Source organism: Hoplias malabaricus, chromosome 11, assembly GCF_029633855.1.
Source record: "Hoplias malabaricus isolate fHopMal1 chromosome 11, fHopMal1.hap1, whole genome shotgun sequence".
In the NCBI taxonomy this organism is placed as follows: domain Eukaryota; kingdom Metazoa; phylum Chordata; class Actinopteri; order Characiformes; family Erythrinidae; genus Hoplias; species Hoplias malabaricus.
The window spans coordinates 13,031,843-13,052,203 of NC_089810.1; the positions used below are offsets into that span (position 1 = coordinate 13,031,843).

Below are 20,361 nucleotides of genomic sequence, written 5' to 3' on the forward strand. Positions count from 1 at the left end.
ATAGCCTTTCCTTTAAACTTAGTTTTATTTTAGGTTCAGTTTTCTGATCTGTGGTTTCTTTTGTAGGCTCCAGTGGTCTTAATTTTCAGTCATAATACTGTATCTTGTATGCTTTTGTGATGTCAAATACCCCTACCCCCAGTGGGAATAAGAAGCTTAAGTAAAATGCATAAATTCATTTTATTCAGAAGTTGATTTTCCTGTATGTGTGTCAAGCATGATCTACGTATGGGTGAAATCCTTTGGTTTCTGTGTGTTTTTACACTTAGTATTCATTTTGCTGTGTGCATGTGTGTGTGAATAAAACAGGTGTGATGAGTTGACCTCTGTGTGTGCAGGGACAGGAATCATGTTGCATCTGTGTAAGGAATGTACAAGTACATTTTATTCTTATACAGAGCACAAATTGGATATAGTAAAGTTATATTTAAAAAATGTTCCTGCTTTAAATCACATACCACATAATATTGAAAGTCAATTTACTGGCTTTTAAGCACAAAACACAACTCATATAAATGTCACACAAATCATAAAAATTGCAATAGGCAAAAGACCCACCATGACCCTGAACTGGATTAAGCGGTTACAGACAATGGACGAATGATTAAATGTATGTTTGGAGCAAACTGCACATCCTTACACTGAAGATATGAGCAGGAAAATAACTTTTTCTCCTTTTTAAAATGCCTATGCTATCTGTTCTCTAGTTGACAGTCTAGCAGTAGTTAACACAACACATGTGCTCACAGTGTTTATGGACATCTGCAGCAGTTTGCTTGGACACAGCAGTCCAGGAACTCAGACTCAATAAGCAAAAGGTATGTCCATTGTTTCTGGGGCATCTGTATAAATGTGGTTTAGTGTGTGTTCAAATATGAAACACAAAGTATTGCTATTCATATTATAACTTGAAAAATAACCAGAAATACCTTGCATGTTCTTCAATTTGTTCTGCTCCTGGGGATAATAATGTATCCACAAATGCATGTGAGTTTTAGCTTAATTATTTAAATTTGATGCTTTGAATGTTATTGATTATAATGACAATTCATTCTTAATAATATGCAAGAAGTTATCATAAAATGACAAAAGAGCAGAAATATAATTAGCCTATACAAAACAAAAAGGGTTTTTCATGTAGCATTTAAAATATGTTTTATACCAAATAAAAGCAAGCAACTTAGACTTATTTTTAATTAGGTTTTTAAACTATAAATAATTAAGTAAGTTAAATAATTAAATAAATTAGTTATGAATTAAACATAAAACATATTATGGCTCTGTGTGTGTGTGTGTGTGTGTGTGTAAAGAAGACGGGGGTGGTGAGTTGATCTCTGTGTGCTGGGACAGGTATCAAATCACATCTGTGTGACAAATGTAAAAAAAATAAATTTTTTTCCTCAAACAGCCCAGGCAATTCACCATTGGAGTATTACTGGATATACTTTTTCACAATGACCTGGTGAGAGTATTGAGTAAAGGTGGATGATTTACCTTCACATACTTTGCTTGAGTCATTGTTTAGTCACATGGTATATCATGTCATCCTGGATAAAGGTGTTGAGGGGAGTGGAAAATGAGAGGCACAAACTATAGTTTTCAAACCGAGTGATCAGAACTTTCACTTTTCCGATTGATTTGGGCATTGTATTATATTGAATGGTCTTTATTTCATTATTTGCTTTACTTCAATTTTTTCCCCAAATCATGTTTATCTGCCTATTTTACTCTGATAGCCAGTACTTCCCATTCACACATTATGCCACCAAGATGGGAGTGTGAGAACAACCACATGCTTCCTCTGACAAATGAAGCTAGCCACCATCTCTTTTTGAACAGCTGCTAATGCAATAACATACAACAATTCAGTGTGCTGGATGAGAACTTTGAAGTTCTGCACCCTCAGCTAAACGTAACCCACACCATCTAGCATTGTGCTTGTGTGATGATTTAGCCACCTAACCCACAAAGTCAGCGAGGCTAGTTATGCTGTCTTGGACTCCCAGTCTCAAATGACTGAGGCTTTGCTGGGATTGAACTTTTATCTCTCACTGATAAGCCAAGACTTAGACAGCTGCACCACTTGGGAGCATGCAGCTGTTTCTTCACCAAGAAAAGAAAAGAAAAGAAAGAACATTTTTCACCAAAGAAATTAAAATAGGCAATAAAAAACTTATCATTTATTTTAGAAGCTACTAAACTTTGAAGTGAGCTAGTTTTACTTGAAATGAGAATTTAAACGGATGGCACCACGCTTAAAATACCTAAAGGCAACATTCAGAATATTCAAAAACACTTTTTATTAAATTCAAAAGATGTTTTTTTTATAATTTTCTAGCTCTTCAATCAGTTTGGATGCTGGAAACTGGTCTGATGTGTTTACGAATCCCTGGTGTCAGTAAACAGGTAAAAACATAAGTGTTTCTATCTGACATGCTAAGTTTCCTCTCTCATTCTGCTCACAGCAGAAAAAAATGTTAAAGAGCCCTCCCAACAATGAAAATCATGAAAAGACATGAGGAAATTTTATTCCTGCTCCACAGATGGGTAAAATTGACTTATTTTTGCTGTTTCTGATTATTTAGGTAGGAACCAACTCTAAATTCGTGGGACTTCTAACTGTATGAAAGTAAACACAGATCGAAAGTGCTATAAAACTAATCAACTCAAGTTACAAATACGTTTCTTTGGTAACGCAAGCACTGAAGGGCTGTCACGATGAAAGAATTTCCTGTGCTGTGTTTTAACAGGGTTCAAAATTGTAATATGCAATATTATTGCCCTAAATTAATTAATACTAAATCTAGTGCTATGCTTCTAATTCGCACATGGATCCAGCCTGAACTGTTCCTTAGAAGGCTTCACCATGACTTGGGGCTTCGTTAGCTGGATTATAGGTAGCTAGATGAGAACTCAGATTTCAGATTTCCCTGTTTCACAGTGAACTTTCTGGTGCAGATTTTGCGTATTGCCTAGTCTGAATTGTCTGGCTCTCCCTTCTCATTTGGTTGAAAGCTGAAATGCTTCCAAACTGTCTAAGTTGCATTTGGTTTTGTGACTAGGTTTGCTGCCATTGTGTCCATTTTATAAAACGAAAGCTGACACTCAGCCGTTTAGATGCCAGCAGTTGGGAAAACATTCATTACACACACACACACACACACACACACACACACACACACACTAAAGTGTAAAACAAGAAAATATATATACACTGCGGTGGTGACAGTTCTTGCCATTCCTTGCAGTTGGCTGGTTAATAGCATATTGCCACAGTGTGGTTATTGTGACAGCCCTACTTACTGACAAGTTAAACGTTTTCTTCTCAAACATACCATTCCACCTTAATAGACGTAGAGCTTCTGAACGTAAACAAATCAGAGAGAACTTAGCCACAATCATAGATATTGCTTTTAAAAACAAACCTACTCCAGAACTACACAGCTAACCTATTATACACTGTAACTGTGCTATTCGAGGCTACATTTTTAAAATTTCAGTTTTAAGTATCAGATTAAATATATATAAATATATATATATATATATATATATATATATATATATTTTTTTTTTTACCTTCAATACTGATGAACAAAATCTGTTTCAATTCATTATCAGTTAATGTACATAATTATAACTTGCTGTAGATCTTGTAGGCTAGTAAGTTTTGCTCTTTTCTTTTAAAATAGCCCAATATATAGTTCCTCATAGACAGTAAGTAGTAAACTGCAAACATTGCATATTGGATTGAATCTAGTAGCCAGCTTTTAGCAGTATGTCATAGGAGCAGGAAGATTAATTACTGTTTCTGTTTGATTTATTGTAATGATATGCAATTTCAGCTGCCTGTGCTCTGTGTCTGCTAATAAGAGAAGTTAGGATATCAATATTTAAATGAGTGTTCAGAATCAGCACTTTTTCTTTTAGGTTCTATGTGAACTGGCGTGTGATATGTACTGCTATGTTATGTTTGAAGTCTTCCCTATTACTGAGCTGTTTAGTGCTAGAGCCTACATCATTCTGAGCTACACAAAGAGCCTCTATATGGATGGAACATATTTTAGTGGCAGCTGATGGATGTGAGGAATGCTGTGTATAATTTCCATTGACACGTGTTGCTAATTCTGCAGACTAAGTTACTGACGGCATTTGTACAAGCAAATCATGATACAGCTTTAGCTCATTGATTTAATGAAATACACACACCATAATATGTTGTACATTCAAAAACATTATTTAAATAAAAAACATCTTAATTAAAAAGCAGAAAACATATACAGATGCCCCAGATATTGAGTGTTTTTTGTAGCTAAGCATGAACCTGCAGTCTTGTCCATGTCAAACACTGGACACACACTCACAGTTTGCTTATACAGTAGGTCTGAGCTCCTGGACTGCTGTGTCATAGCAAACTGCACCAAATATCCATAAACTGTGTGAACACATTTGTTGTGTTTACTACTCCTGGGCTGCCAACTTTGAGAGCAGAGTAAGTATTTTAAAAAGGAAAACCCCTATTCCTGCTCATAGTTGTAATGATTAATAATAATAGTTATTTTTATTTTAGCTGATGACTTTTGCAATTTTTTATGATTGTGTGGCATGTATATAAAGTATAACTAAGGGTGACCAGATCTGAGACGGTGAAAACACGTCTTGGTTTGGGGTGGTGAGCTCTCGCCCCTCGCTGCCGTTGTATGCTTAGCTGAACCTATGTGTGCTTTACACCTTTATTCACCTTTATTTGCTACACAAAACATGGGAATTTCTTTTTTAATTCATCCGAGAACTTACATTTACGTTTTGGCATAGCTGCTCGAGATGAGGGTATGTACATGAGCTTTGCCTGACGTAAACAAGGACTACTGACATGCAGACTGACCAATTAAACATTTACAGATCTTTACAGGTTATCGACCAATAACGGTAGCTCTACAGTCAGACCGTCCAATCAGAAGATTTTAGGCTACTTCACCATGCCCCCTTCTCACTCAAGCGAACCAATCGGAGTAGGGGAGGGCGGGACTAGTTTGTTAATGAAGCGCTTCTCGAAGTTCTATGTAAGCTCTAGAAAAATAAAATCCCGGACGTTTGTGAAAAATCCCGGACATTTTTTAAGTCTAAAAAAGAGGACATGTCCGGGTCAAAGAGGACGTCTTGTCACCCTAATATAACTTTACAGGAGAACGAAAAATCCTTCTCAACTTACAATGTAAGCTGATGTAAAAGCTGTGTATATCTTTAGCTCTATTCATTGTGAAATTTTCACACAGTGTGAAGGACAGCTGCTGTGTTCAATTGAGGTAGTTAAAAAAAAATAGAGACATATTTTTGTGTGCACAGATATGATATAATTATGAATAATGTGTTGTGCTTAAGAGCCAGTTAATGTGATTCATTAACTTAAGCACTGTATGTGTTTCATGTCATTTAAATCATTCCTTCATTCATTGTCAGTAAACGCTTATCCAGTGGGTCTAGGGCCTACCCGGAATAACAAGGCACAAGATGGTAACACACCTAGGAGGGGGCACCAGTCCTTCTCAGGGCAACACACACACACACACATTTACTCACTTGTGTTTTATGGACCGTGGGAGGAACCTGGAGTACCCGACGGAAACCCACGCAGACATAGAGAGAACACACTTCACAGACAGTCACTCAGAGCGGGGCTCAAATACACAACCCCCTCTGGAGCTTTTATTTTTATTTACAAATTTCAGTTTTACTCATTTAAACATGAATCATGTGATTTATAAGGTCACTTTGGAAATGTGGGTTGCATGTCTTGACTTATCACACCCAGCTTTGGGATAAATAAAATGCACCTGCAATTCTAATGTAAGAAAATCAGCAACCACCTTAAAAATCATGATTGGTGCACCCTGACTTCATGTTGAGGACATGTTGAGCCGGGTAGCATTATGAATGCCTTAACTTGGTTCCAGTAAATTCAGTCAGGGGCTGTTAACATCTTATGATGTGGGTGCTAAAGCTTGAAAGAATGAACTTTTTAGAAAGAATGTTATTATTCACAGTTTCATTACAGACAGGGATTTAAGAGAGATGTAAATATTTAAATTGAATATCAAATGACAAATAAATATTAAGTATTTTTATATGCTTTTTTCTTTGGTGTTTGATGCAATGTTTAATCCTGCATAGACACCATCATTTTTCCTTATTTCAGCACTGACATTTTTAATCTTTCTGTTGTTCTCATGATCTACGCATCCTCTCTTCTCACCTACCTTTCTATTTTCCTTATTTTTATGCAGACACATGCACTGCACTGCACTGCCAAGTCTGCACAATGTGTGTGTGTGTGTGTGTGTGTGTGAGGACAGATTTTTGATATATTCCGCATTTCTTCATTAATGTTGCTGTCCAGATTTTCTGTATGTAACAAAGATACTGAGAGATATTTTAGAAAGAAAGAAGAAAGTAAAGTATGAGCACAGACAGAAGCTTGGGAAGCCCTTGCCCTCTCATTTTAAATCTGCTGGTGCTTCCTCAGAGTCACTATAGCATTACAGCTACATAATGGTGTAGATGATACGGGCCACTCTGTAAACTTCTACAGAAGAGTACATAAAAGCCCCTCTTGCTTTTTTCTGTTTCTTGTCATCCTTTCTTGTTTCACATATTCCCCACTTCTTATTTCACTTCTCGGGGCAGTTTTCTATAGATGGGATTAATAAAGACACTTGAGAGTGTTGTTTGTATGTAGTCGATTGTAAAAACGATAGAAATTTATTTGTAATATAGCACAGTGTCTGAAACAAAACATAAGGCTGAACTTTTGACATGGCGTTGTTGTGGTGATGGCAGTAAAGGTGACCTCACTCTGCTTAACCTGGCCAAGCCCGCAGGGATTCTGCTAATGGTGTGACATCACACCTCACACAGCATCAGTTGCTATAGCAACTGCAGATGACTGGCAGCTGATGCTCCACTCCAGAGCTGTAAACAGACACTGCCTTTGTAATAAGGATAGATGAGATAGGAGGATGCTTGGTTTCCATAGGAACTATGATGACAGGGTGGGGCTGGGAGTAAGGTTCTGCTGGTTATCGTTCAGTAAACAAACATGAAATTAGATGTGTATAAACAACAAAAAAACCAAGGTCTGTCTGATTTCGTTATTGCAGTTAGGTAGAGGTTCCTTATTGCTCAGGATAGAGGTAATTAGATACAATCGATCCATGGACAAAAGCTATTGTGACTCGTGTCCAGTGACCTCATATATTAGCCACATCATCTTCTCTGGAAGGGCCTTATTGATTGATTGATTAATAGATTTAGAAATGGATTGAAGTACTTCACAATTCTTAAAAGCACCATCTGATTCATCACAGCAGGAAGACAAAATAATGAAAAGTAACAGGAAATGTATATTCAATATTTTATGAAGTTTATTTTTTACATGTTATTTATGCACTCATTGCATTAGGTCATGTTCGTTTTATTGTTAGGTTCGATTGCATGGAACCAATTTACTAAATGCTGCTGTATTTTATTGTATATTATTAAGGTTTTTGAAAATAATCAGAATGCATTTAAAATAAAGAATTTCAATTGCTGACAAAAAAAGACATACAGGAAAGTCTGATATTAAAGTAATAAAATGTACATTAAATTAAAACTAAATTCCTTGCAAATGTGGATGTCCCAATTAAATTTATTTGCCCTGATCCTGAACCGAGTCTTTTAATATTGAGTATCTGCCGAAACAGAGTCACAATCCGATACTTAGATTTTCCTAGACAGTACTGTTACGCAGTACACACTTAAAGTACATTATAGAAAGAAATTGCCTGCATCCAAGCTGCTGCTTATTTTTTTTAATATAACAATGTAAACAAATGGTGACTTCACAAATATATCATATAAATAATATAACATTATATTTAATCTTATATGAAATGTGATTTTAATGTGTAAATAATTCGCTTGGGGCGGCATGGTGGCACAGCAGGTAGTGTCACAGTCACACAGCTCCAGGGACCTGGAGATTGTGGGTTCGATTCCCGCTTCGGGTGACTGTCTGTGAGGAGTTGGTGTGTTCTCCCTGTGTCCTCCGGTTTCCTCCCACAGTAGGTGGATTGGCAACTCAAAAGTGTCCGTAGGTGGGTGTGAATGTGTGTGTTGCCCTGTGAAGGACTGGCGTCCCCTCCAGGGTGTATTCCTGCCTTGCGCCCAATGATTCCAGGTAGGATCTGGACCCACCGCGACCCTGAACTAAAAATCTTTTTTCAGCACTGACCTGATTTTCTCAGCACAGCCACAAAGCAAAACCTGGGACTGTGACTCCATTGGCAGCAGCATTAAATGTTACACACCTAACTCTGGCTGCTGATTGGCTTAATAAAATGAAAACCATTGAGAAGTGCATTCTTTGTTTTGGAGCCATGGAGTATCTGCCCCACCTCTGGCTGAGGGAGAACAACTGGTCTTAAAAAAAACACGGGATAAAACACGTCCCGTATAGGTCCAAAACACAACACAGTGTTTAGTGTCCAAATATGGGACGGTTGACGACTCTAATAACGTACCCTCACGTTCCAGCTCTGAATCCAATTCACGGCAATATGCTTTTGTGAGGAACAGTCAGAAAGTCTGTCCGCTACGGTGGCCAGGAGAGTCAGATCACAACAACATTTACAAAGAGTGCTACAGAAGGAGGATCTAGAGGAAACGGTGCTAGAGGAAACGGAGGATCAGACTTAAGATTGAACTCAAAGCCGATACAGATTTTTTTTAGATCAGACCGCAGGACATTCCTATCTGCAACAAACCAGGAATTATGATGTCTACAACACAAATATAGCCATTTTTTTCACCGGTAAAGCAGAGCCTGCTTGGATTCAAAATAGGGATGCACAGAATAGAATCTAAAATTCTAGAATCTAAATTATTAAGCCAAAAATGTCAGAAAGAAAAGTTTTGGTATTCGTTAAAAAATTGAAAAAACTAAATAATGTATTATTTTTTATGATGTTTACTTTTTTTCTGGTTCCTGTCTATCTTCAGGGCTTGTTGCAAATGCTTCACAATAATACCCACTTTTACTAGTTATTTTCTTAACAGCAAGTCACACCAGAATACATTGAATTTCTCAGCTTTATTCAGTTCCATGAATTTGAGGCACACAACTCCAGAAAGAGTAAAGAAAGGGACAGAGCTGTCATGTTTACAAGCATTGCAGCAAGGGACACAGCTTCTCAACACACACATGTGCGTACATAATCTTTCTTTTTTATTCCTTCTCTGTTGGTCATTCTCTCTCACAACTTTTTGTTATTAATACTTTTTTTTTGTCAATTTATTTTAAGTCATTGTGCATTGTTGGTACGTCTGCTGGGATGTTAAATTTTCAGTCTTAAATATTCATTCATTTATTAGTTCATTCATTTATTAATTCATTATCTTTAAGGTTATTTTTAACCTGCAGTGTTGACATTCATTCACTATGGCTATGTCTGAAATCGCTCCCTATTCACTGGTTAGTGTACTATTAAGTGTGTCGGCCATTTTGTAGTGTTGTCTGAATTCAGTGAGCAATTTGATTCCCTATATAGTACACTAGATTATTACCCACAATGCACCGTAAATCCAGTAAACAATCAAACACTACTTACGGACTAATATCCCACAATACACAAGATTTCCAGTCTATCTTGTCTTACATTGATATGAGTTTTGTTTCTGAAAAGTAGGTTAACAGTATGTGTACCGTTTTACTAATAGTAAATGAGATTACATTTTTGTGTCAGGACTGGGTGGATGCACATGCTATAACACAGGATACTTTTTATTTACACAAAAGATGACAAAACAAAGACAGATTAGGATACAGGATACTTAGAGTAAGACTTGGACAGAGGACAGATACAGAGAGAACTAGCCTGAGATACAGATACAGACAAACCAGAACTATACAGACAGATAGAGCTAAAGAGACTAATCTGGACAAAGAGAACTAAACAAAGACTTAGACATGGAGAGACAAATATAGAGAAACCTAAACTGAGTAAAGACACAGACTTGAGACAAGAGAGATTCAAAGACTGACTTGAAGGGAATGAGGAACAGACGAGACAAACAGAAATATGACAAGCAAATATGGAATGTCCAACAAAGAGACATTAAGACAAGGGGACTTTAATATACACCACAGACAAGGAACACCTGGGACAGATAACGAGAGGGCAGGATTACAAAGGAGACACTGACGAGGCGGGAGTAGGGCTAGAGCACATGGTGGGGAAGACAGTCACATGACAGGACCAGGGCGTGACAGTTTGAGTATAAAACATTAGTTAATAATTGTTGCTTACTGTAAAATAAGTAATAGATTAACATTTCTCTGGATGAATGGCATAACATGTATGAGACTCAACACACAACTACAAATGCAAGAACATAGAGAGAATTTGGATGGAAAAATGGGACTCATTATTTTATCACACCTAAGTGACATGATAAAAATTATTCTAGGATATGGAATACCTAGGGAATGCACTGCTATTTATCTCTGATGTCTGACTGATTATGTTTTGGAGAAGGATACATACTTAACCAAAATATTATTGCTCAAGACTGAACCACCTAATATAAGCCGGTGACTAAAGATCATAAGAGAGGTCTACACTATGGAGAGAATGACATATCGGCTCAGAATGAAAGAAAGTATCTTTGTAACAAAGTGGGAGAAATGGTCACAAGTTGACACAGCGAATGTTATTGACTGGTTGACTACTATATATTCAGATAATTGATCCCTGTAACCATATCTATTCTTTTGTTTTTTTGGTTTTGATTGTTGTTTATCTCATAACTGTCGGTTTCTTATGTAATGCATTCCCCATATATTATGTACATATGGGTATCTTACTTAATGAATACATATGTATGTTTTTTCTATAATTGTGTGTTATAAAACCTCAATAAAAATATGAGTTTTTAAAATAAAAAGTAATAAAAATGCATTCAGGTTATAGAGTTTGTTATAATTTAATCTAAAATGGTATACACAGTTCTAGAATTTGGACTTGATTATTAGCAGGCAGTGTGGTTGAATTATTAAAATTTGGTAACTATAAAGCTAATATTCGGCATTGGGTGTTCTGAGGTAATGACAAGCCCTTTTGTAAGTCTCTCTGAATAAGTGTGTAGACTTGTGGCCACAAAAGTAAGGTACAGCTTACCTTTTGAATGAGTTGACGAACTAATACAGCTCCCTAGTTCTTAGAGCACGTTTACCTCTTTGTTAAAAGAAAATAGTAAAAATGTTAATATAAAAAGAAAACGTTAAAAAAAACAGTAGATACTAATATTTTTAAAATGATTACAGAATACATTAATATAAATTTTGCCAGACTGCATTTCTCTTGTGTCTCGTGATGAAAGGTCAAGAAAATCGTTTCCGAAATAAATAGCTAAGTGTTACTGCTTTTTTTGTTTACATGGTACAGTCTAATATACTGATGAAGTGAACGAGTGAACAAGTGGATCATTTCAGATATAGCCTGTAACTTCTCTGATTATTTAAAGAGGTTTAAGGAACCATCGCCAAACGGAACACTAGCGAGACACTCAGATATGGTTAATTTTTGAGAAGGAATTTTTGAGAATTTTTGAGTTACGTTGACTCTGAAATGTTTAGTAAAAGATGATAAATAGTGTTCCTCAAATAGATATACTACAAATTAAAGGTATCTTAGAAAGAGGGTTTCACTTATATAGCCTACAGAGGAACCCAGTTTAGTTGTGTATAATGGTTTTTCTGGCACAGCTGTGGCAGCTAAAGCTGCTCTGTGTGACCCCATTAATTATTTATGCCCCTCTTTGTATAATATAATTGGTTACGTAGTGTCTATGGCATCTGTAGAGGAACTGTAGGTTACAGATGAATTTGAAATTTGCCTTCAGGGTGTAATGTGCTGTATTGGATATTATAATATTGTGAATGAGGAACGGTGAAGGAGTATCTGTGATCCTGTAATCCTCTGGCAGAATTTGGTGATTTCACTGCTGTATGTTTGGCATTTCACATTAAGCTGAATGTGTGCAATATTAATGTAGCTGAGGAAAGCGCTTGGGCGTTTTCAGGGCTGCCCTAAGCTTTGACCAAAGCAACAGTATAAACCCAGTATCCTTGATGGCATTGTTTGAGTTCATATTTTTGCTATTGGTGAATTCACATTCATCAAATCTCCAATTAGAAACACTTGTTATGGACATAAAAATTTGTGATATATATATTTTTTTGTCTTACCATGGGCTTACTGCAGAGCTTTATGAATATTTATGGGGCTCTCTAGCAGTGAACCTGCAAAAAAGTTTGCAGCAGTAAAATCTCAAATGTGCAGTAATGTACTTCCATGAGGCAGCAAGCTGTTATCGTCCAAGAAAAATAAAATAGTGAGGTTTTTTGCAACACTTCCAACAAATTATGAAACAGAACTAAGTGTACAGTAACAAAATTGAAAATTATATTGCACATTTATACTTTGAAAGGCATTTCTGACAGTCAGAGCAGACAGTCAAGGGGGACTAGACGAAGTTTTGCCTGTATATAGCGGTAATAGAAAATCTCCACCCAACGTGTGCTAACCAATCATGTTAATCCCTGCACGTTTGCTGGTAACCTGCTCTGCTTTAAAGGTAGCGTTGCCTTCAGAAACATTTTCAGTAGTGATTTTTCACATAAAGAATGTTTTTAGGGTAATTACTATGTCTCTAAAAGTCTCAACAGATGCACTGGTATTTAAGATCTGAAAAGTATTAATGCTTATATTAAATTAAGCAAATAATCCCATATATTTATATCTTTAAAAAGCTTGCCAGTCAGGATATTTCATTTATTCTTTGTCTGTATGGACTTAGTTTAGTTTATATGATTGTGGATTGGACCTTAAAGTTGAAGCTGCCTGAAATTGTGTTTTCCTTTATTTTTCAACTAACTTGCTTGGTTCTAATTAATACACAGTCAAAGAAGCACTGCTAAGGTGTGGCTTATTTGAAGCATAAACAATCCATTTGTCTATTGACTAACTTTTCTTGTTGAGGTAATAATTACCCAGAAAGAGGAGAGTGTGCAGTTTGCTTTTATTTTTCATCGAAATGCTCAAATGAAAGATTGTTTCAATGCACTAAATAGGGTATGTTCTAAAATATACATTTTGATTAGAACATGGTATTCTGTTTGTCTGTAACTAACATTATTATTTTTAAAGGTCTTACAGTGGCCTTTTTTCTTGGCTATACACAATCCACTAATCTTCCAGATCTTCCAAGGTCAATGCATTTAATGACATGTATCAGTGATGTTTCCAAGGAGATTGTGGCTTCCATTAGAGATGTGGATGAATTCGGCGGAGCATTTGTGTCGTTAGGTATGTTAAGCAGATGATGTTCAGACAGCAGAAGCAAAACCCAATTGGTTGTTGGCACGGTCGTACACAGAGTAGTATACCTTGAGGAACACATCTCCCAAGATCCAGAGAGGCTGGTTGTTCTGAGCAGGCAGGTAGGTGGGGAAAATCTTCACGTAGCAGTAGTCATTCTGCCCCTGTGATAAAGCGTTTAAGATTTGGTGTTTAGTTTTCATGAAAGCAAAAGACCTATTGCAGGTATAGGTGGGCAGTATAAGGATGTATAAGTGTTATTGTGAAAAATTTTCATTATGTGTTTTTATGAGTATAGTGTACATGTTGTCAGTATGTGTAGACCAACAGTGATGCTGCAATGGTGGCAAAGCAGGTTGTTTCCACAGGGCTTCAGTTTTTACATGTCAGTGGTGAGTCAAGAACATCAGTGGTCTATATTATCTATACTTAAGTAAAGGCAAAACTAGGATGGAGAAGAAATCGTCTGTTTTTACCCTAATATGTAATCAGTCCATGTTTCTGATAATGAATGACACAGAATATTAGGCAGATAAAGGTGGCTTGACTTGTAGTTCAAAATGATGTCATTCAATAGTGTACAGTGAGTATCAGAGGCTACTAGAGCTAGCAGTTGATTGTCTGTAAGTGATTTTGTAGAGACTACGCACACGCTTAGTTATAGATAGAACTTATGTGCAATACTATCATCTAGTGAGTACTCTAGACAAAAATGCAATACTTATGTAATACTTTTGAATGGTCCAGTCCACCTTAAAAGACATTTTAAGATACATGTTGGCAGCCTGTCAGTGCAGCACCATTTAAGGTTGAAACATTTTAAAAATTCATAAGCTGGCAAAATACAGCCAGACTCAAAGTTTTAAAATAAAAATTAAAAATAAATTTAAGGCAGTGTATGCCCATAAAGTTGAAGGACTGAACCTAGATCAAATTATTAACTTAAATATTATTGTTAACAGACTTAAATCATTTTATGTATTGCAATAGAATCAATCAGAATAAATAGTACTAAGTATATTTGGCAATTGGGATTGGCTAATAAACCACTGGTAGACCTACGGTATACAAAATGCATCTTCAATGGATCTTTAGTAAAGACATCTATTCTATATAGAACCATGAGTGATCATACACATTGCCTAATGCCTAAATGTTTTATTTTAAAATGATCCTTTTAAAAATCCAAACAGTCATTCAATCAGTAGCTAACAGAAGTATCTTACCACAATGTAGTCAGAGGGACCCACATAGAAGTTGACTCCGCTTATGGTGAAGGTTAAAGTTGGGTAATTGCTTTCCTGGCAGTTTACAACATACTGTGAAAAAAGTAGATATACAGAGCACACAGAGAGATATTTGTTAGAAGATCAGAGAAATTATGTATAGGCTTTTGGGTCAGTTGTCTGTAGTAAGCACAAGCTGTTACACTGTATATGTAGGTCCCAGTAAAATCTGCATTTGAGTTTTATTATAAGGAAAGGCATTCTGTGAGGTTTCAGGTTTTGAATGCAGCATTGCTGTTTAAGATTGGCAGCTATCATATATTGTTATTTCCTACATTAGTTGCTTTACAAGATTTATGGTCACTTTGTCCTCCCACAGTCCAAAAACACACATTGCAGGTGGATTGGCGACTCGAAAGTGTCCGTAGGTGTGAGTGTGTGAATGAATGTGTGTGTCTGTGTTGCCCTGTGAAGGACTGGAGCCCCCTCCAGGGTGTATTCCCGCCTTGCGCCCGATGATTCCAGGTAGGCTCTGGACCCCCCGCGACCCTAAAAATTGGATAAGCGGTTACAGATAATGGATGGATGGATGGTCACTTTGACCTATCAGGGTTTTTAAGACACATTTGTCAAGCGTCTGTTGTTGGTTTGAATGTGCTGTATTTGACTTACCTCCCCATAACTGTTCTGCTGTGCTCCAATTGAACTCATCAGTTTGGACATGATTTGTTGAGGGGCAGTGATTGTGGAAGTACCAGTGTCCACAATAGCCTGGCAACCACCATACTGAGAGCAAATGCCAGTCTCCTGTCCTCCAATTGAGAACCTGGTGCAGAAATTGTGAATTTGTTTGTGTTATACTTAGGGCTGCAACTATCGAATATTTTTGGAATTGAGTATTCTGTCAAATGTTTTCGTAGATTAATTGAGTAATCGATAAAGCATACTTTTGTGTTTTTAACATATCAAAAGTGTTATGAAAAATGAAAGGCAATCTTAAAAGGAGAAAACAATTAGCTGTTATTCATGTAGTCATAAATTAAGTTATCCATCTGTTGCATTTATTATTACTTTCTTATGTATGGGGAAGGTGTGTTTTGAGATGTAACATGTGTGTGTGTGTGTGTGTCACATAGTCACATGTTCTGTAAATTATCTAATTTTAAACCTTTTAAAATACATCTATAAACACCTTTTAAAAAGTATTCTTATTTCTTGTTATTTCTAAACAGTTGTGAAAATACTTTGCATAAAATAGTATAAATTGGACAAACTATAAATGCGTGGAGCTCACTCTTGAATGCCAATCTGCCAGTAGGTCTCAGCAGTCACAGGGGTCCAGTTGATCTCACCCTGATACATGTTCTGATCCACTCCACCGAACATCACTTCACTGCCAGAATTTCCATTCCTGAACACAATACAGAGTTAAATATCATCCTGAATAGACATCAAATAAAACAAATAATTTTACAACACGTATACAAAGCACAAAGCAGTGGCATATAGCTCTGTTTACTGTATGGTGCTTTATCAGAATTGTTTTGTGGATTCGTATTGAGATAATTAGCAATGAAATATACCCCTTTGGTTTCAGTGCTCCTTTGTCTGGTATTGCATGTAGATGTTTGTTTCCGTCTATCAGAGTTTTACTTATGTCTGCACCAGTTCCTGGCTGTTTCCCGTCCTAGTTTATTTCTGTTTAGTTCTAATTAGTGTTTCGTTGGTTTTGTTATTCGTATTAAAGTTACTCCTTGCATGTACGTCCACCTCCTTGTCCTCCCTCAGCCGTGACTTTTTCAGTTTGTTATAAAACCATCATTCACATATTTTTCTGTAATATTTCTTACTCACGAGCTCAGATAAACCGCAAACAAGTTTTCCTGAAGAAGACCCCGCTGCATCATGGTATCCACAAGGGGTGTCTGACCGCCAACAGCAATGCTTGGGTAGGCCAAACCAAGGATTCCATCAAATGGAGTCACAATGAAGGTCCGGCCAGGCTCATTGGTGCTCAGACCAATCTCTTGGCCAGTGATGGTGATGCCTGACAGCTAATGGTGACAAAAAAGCATTATGAAGTTTGATTAATATTGATTAATATCTCTGTCAGAACCCATGAACATATGTATTGAGATGACTTCATTAGCATGTACGTATATTTTGCTTTTAACTTACTATATAGTCTTCTACAATATGTATCTAACCTCTTTGAGCATAACATAATCATAGTACATGAAATGATATAATGCAAATGTTTGGGTGCCTTGATTAAGTTGCATGTTTGGTTCATTTTTCAAGTGGAAACAAGTACCCAAGGTATGTTGCCAGTAAAGATGCATTTAGTTGTATATATTGTGATATATTGTATATTTTCCTCTAACAAATGTAGCACATGTTAAAGTATGATTTCAGACTCACAGTGACAGTGTCATAACCAAAGATGCCACTGAGAGCTCCAGCTCCATAGGGCAAGTAGAAGGTTTGGGAGGTGGATTGGAAGGTGGAGGACTGCTGAGGGTTGAACTGAGTGTGGCTTGCTGAGAAGAGGAATATCACAGTATTTGAGTTTCACTACTCAGAATTTTACATTGCAGCAGTGGTGTCAGTTTGCCAGAGGGCTAGTGTGTCAGTCTGTTAAATACATATTTATCTTATTTAAAGCAGTGTTATAGAAAATAACTTACTGCATGCCTGGGTGTTGCAGTAGACAGAGTTGACCCACAGGTTAGAAGAGCCTGTGTCAAAGAGAACTTGGAAGGACTGAGGAGGAGTACCAACGCTGATCACGCCATAGTAGTAGTTCTGAAATGGACATAAACTGTGTTCAGCTTTATTCCATGTGTGGTGCAAATGTAAAATCTTAATGTATTATTAATTAATGTGTAATCCTTTTATATTTAAAATATTCTCAATATAAATTCAAACACATTTAGTTAGTTAGAAAACACATAAGATCAAGGTGTTATATATTTGGTTTAAAAAATTCAAAAATATTAAATGTATTTTGTAAATTTTTTGTCTTAATTAAAGCCTTTAGGTTTTTGGCTTACGTCAGCATAGTTGCTCATGGGCTCAATGGTGGAGGTGGCCAAAATCTCAGGGTGATATTTGAGGGCCGGATCAGTGTAAGGCAGATGGATTCCCTTCTCACTCATAATCTCTCTGATGGACTTAGATTTTCTCAGGGGAACCCTGCAGAAAGGAACAAAATCTTGGCTAAAATATCACACAAACCAGCTGTACGTTGCTTTTGTCTGAGATACGTTAAATTGTTGCGTGAACTCAGAAATTAAACTTAGGAAATTCTAAGTAAAAACCTTCGTAGGTTCCACGAAGGAAGTACTTTTTGTAACTCAGCAATGCAACCAGTCAAACAGTGTATTTAACTATATGTCATCAGCTTGTTCTTTAAAATCCAATGAACATTTTAAAATATTATTTAAAAACAATTTATTGAAAGAGGGCGGCACGGTGGCACAGCAGGTAGTGTCGCATGGAGGTTGTGTTCAAGTCCCGCTCGAGGTGAGGAATTTGGTGAGTTCTCCCTTTGTCCGCATGAGTTTCCTCCGGGTGCTCCGGTTTCCTCCCATGGTCCAAAAGTGTCCATAGGTGTGAGTGTGTGAATGTTGCCCTGTGAAGGACTTAGCGCCCAGTGATTCCATGTAGGCTCCGGACCCACCACGACCCTGAATTGGATAAGCGCTTAAAGACAATAAATGAATGAATAAATGTATTGAAAGATTCATTCCTCGCGCATTGCTCCATGGGATCTTTTTTTTATTAGAGCTTTAACTCATTTGTGTAAGGGTTTGTTATTAAGCTGATTACATAGTTGATGTGTGTTATAAGTGGTGAAAATATCAAAAATGCTCATGGTAAGACAGCCTTCAGGATTAAAGTTGAGAAACACTGTTTTTAAAGGTGTCCAAGATGCAGTGGTCGCCAAAGTACTGTCTCAAAAATATAAACGTGAGTATTAAAACCAAAGTGTGAAAGAGACTAATTTAAATGCCTTACCTGATAAGGGCCTCAGACAGGACGAGGCATGCCACGAGGACAATCAGGCTCTTCATGGTGATTCCTGTGCTCTGTCAAACTGAATGAACACACGGACCCCTCACACCTGCATGGCCCTTATATATTCAAACCAGGGCACATGTATCTCAGTTAAACACACACAAGCTAGATTTACCCGAGCCGGCACTTTACTCTCTGATGGCTTCAGAAAACAATTGGCAGAACATTCCTGGCTTGTCTTATGATAACACAGATCACACACACAAAAGATACACAGAAATAAATGCACTTTCACTGAGAAAACACTAAGGGGAAATTAAACAAAGCACCCTTTTGTCCTAAGTCTTTTGTAAAGTAATAAAGAAACTATTTTGAACATTTGAGAACATTGTTGTTCAGCAAGTTCATTTGAGTATAAAACTCTTGATCTTAGTGTGACAAGAAAATGAACGTCATAAAATAGGAAAACAGGAAAAAAAGCATGGCCTAATGAACTTAGAATTGGCTAATGACACACAGATGGAATGTCCCTGATGTGGAAAGGAAATTACACTGGTTTGATGTTTTGATGCTCTTGTTTCAGACCGAATCTTGTGACAGACACTGACAGAACTATAGTAGATATTGGGTTTGTCTGGCAGTCTGGAATTTCTTTTATATACACACTGTATAAGATGGAAGAGGGCAAAGTTTGCCTTGAAGTGTCTGTGGGATTTCAATTAATGGAGAACATGGCTTTTGTTACTCAAAATTGTTATTCTGCTTTGAATGTCTTTGCCCTTTAACACTGCTTATTACTTTATGAAGTGCATTATTTTAGGTTGAACTAAGAAAATAAAAGTTTTTTTAATATAGTCTGTGTGTTCAGTCTATCTCATTGGAACATTATTGCATCTTAATCTTTCTTACAGTTATTGTCGTAAGATATTTGTCAAGGTTATTGATATCGTATTATATTTGCAAGAATGTGATTGCATGATTTGGCACAAGGAAAAATAAATATTAATTTTTCTTATCAACTTAGGGGAAAACAAAGGGAAATAACACAAACAACAAAACACTTAAAGCCCAAGGTTAATTTTTCGCAATTTTGCAATTCTGTAGCTGCAGGTAGGAAGAGAGTGTGGTGGGCCCTATGTGAAGCTCTGATGCACTGGTATAGCATATTTTACATTTATGCTGTGTATGATTATAATTACTTTGGTGATTAAGTGATTAAAATGAAACAATCACAAAAATTTGTGATTTCACAAAATCATAAGTAATTATGCATAAAAATGCAGACATACTGTATGCTCTCTTTAAAGAATGTGTACTTATTTTGAGAAAATGTAACCAGGGGCTGAAAGATTTTCATCGATGACAGCATAAACTATTAAACTGATATGTATTTATAGGTTTATACTTCTTAATGGATTGATAATTATAAATATAGCATTCAGTGTGCAAAGTAACAAATGTGGCCTTAGATTGCTTAATAGACTTTTTAATGCTATAATATCTTTAATTTTTTATTTTTTTTCAAAAGAACATTGTCAGACGAGTCCCTTTCTCTCTTTCTCTCTCTCACACTCACTTCTCATTTATAGATTGCAGGGTTTGTGACTGACTTGTTCTGCCTCTGAAAAGCTGCATTGCAGCATTCTTTTCGAGTGGGGCACAGCAGAACTGGTGCCATCTCTGAGATAGCGGCTAGCATA

General features: G+C 36.6%; 2 protein-coding genes across 4 annotated transcripts in view; one reads left to right on the top strand and one right to left on the bottom strand.

The window, feature by feature from the left end:
• Window positions 1–20,361, top strand: part of mapk8ip2 (mitogen-activated protein kinase 8 interacting protein 2) — a 47,991-nt gene that overhangs the window by 5,545 nt on the left and 22,085 nt on the right. The gene's annotated exons all lie outside the window — the stretch shown is intronic.
• LOC136709725 (gastricsin-like) lies at window positions 13,164–18,856 on the bottom strand. Its single transcript, XM_066685172.1, has 9 exons — window positions 18,662–18,856; window positions 17,695–17,836; window positions 17,329–17,446; window positions 17,063–17,181; window positions 16,496–16,695; window positions 15,936–16,052; window positions 15,314–15,467; window positions 14,642–14,734; window positions 13,164–13,579 (listed from the first exon to the last, which is right to left on the bottom strand). The coding sequence occupies exons 1-9, from the start codon at window positions 18,715–18,717 to the stop codon at window positions 13,424–13,426; spliced, it is 1,155 nt and encodes a 384-aa protein (XP_066541269.1). The 5' UTR covers window positions 18,718–18,856; the 3' UTR covers window positions 13,164–13,423.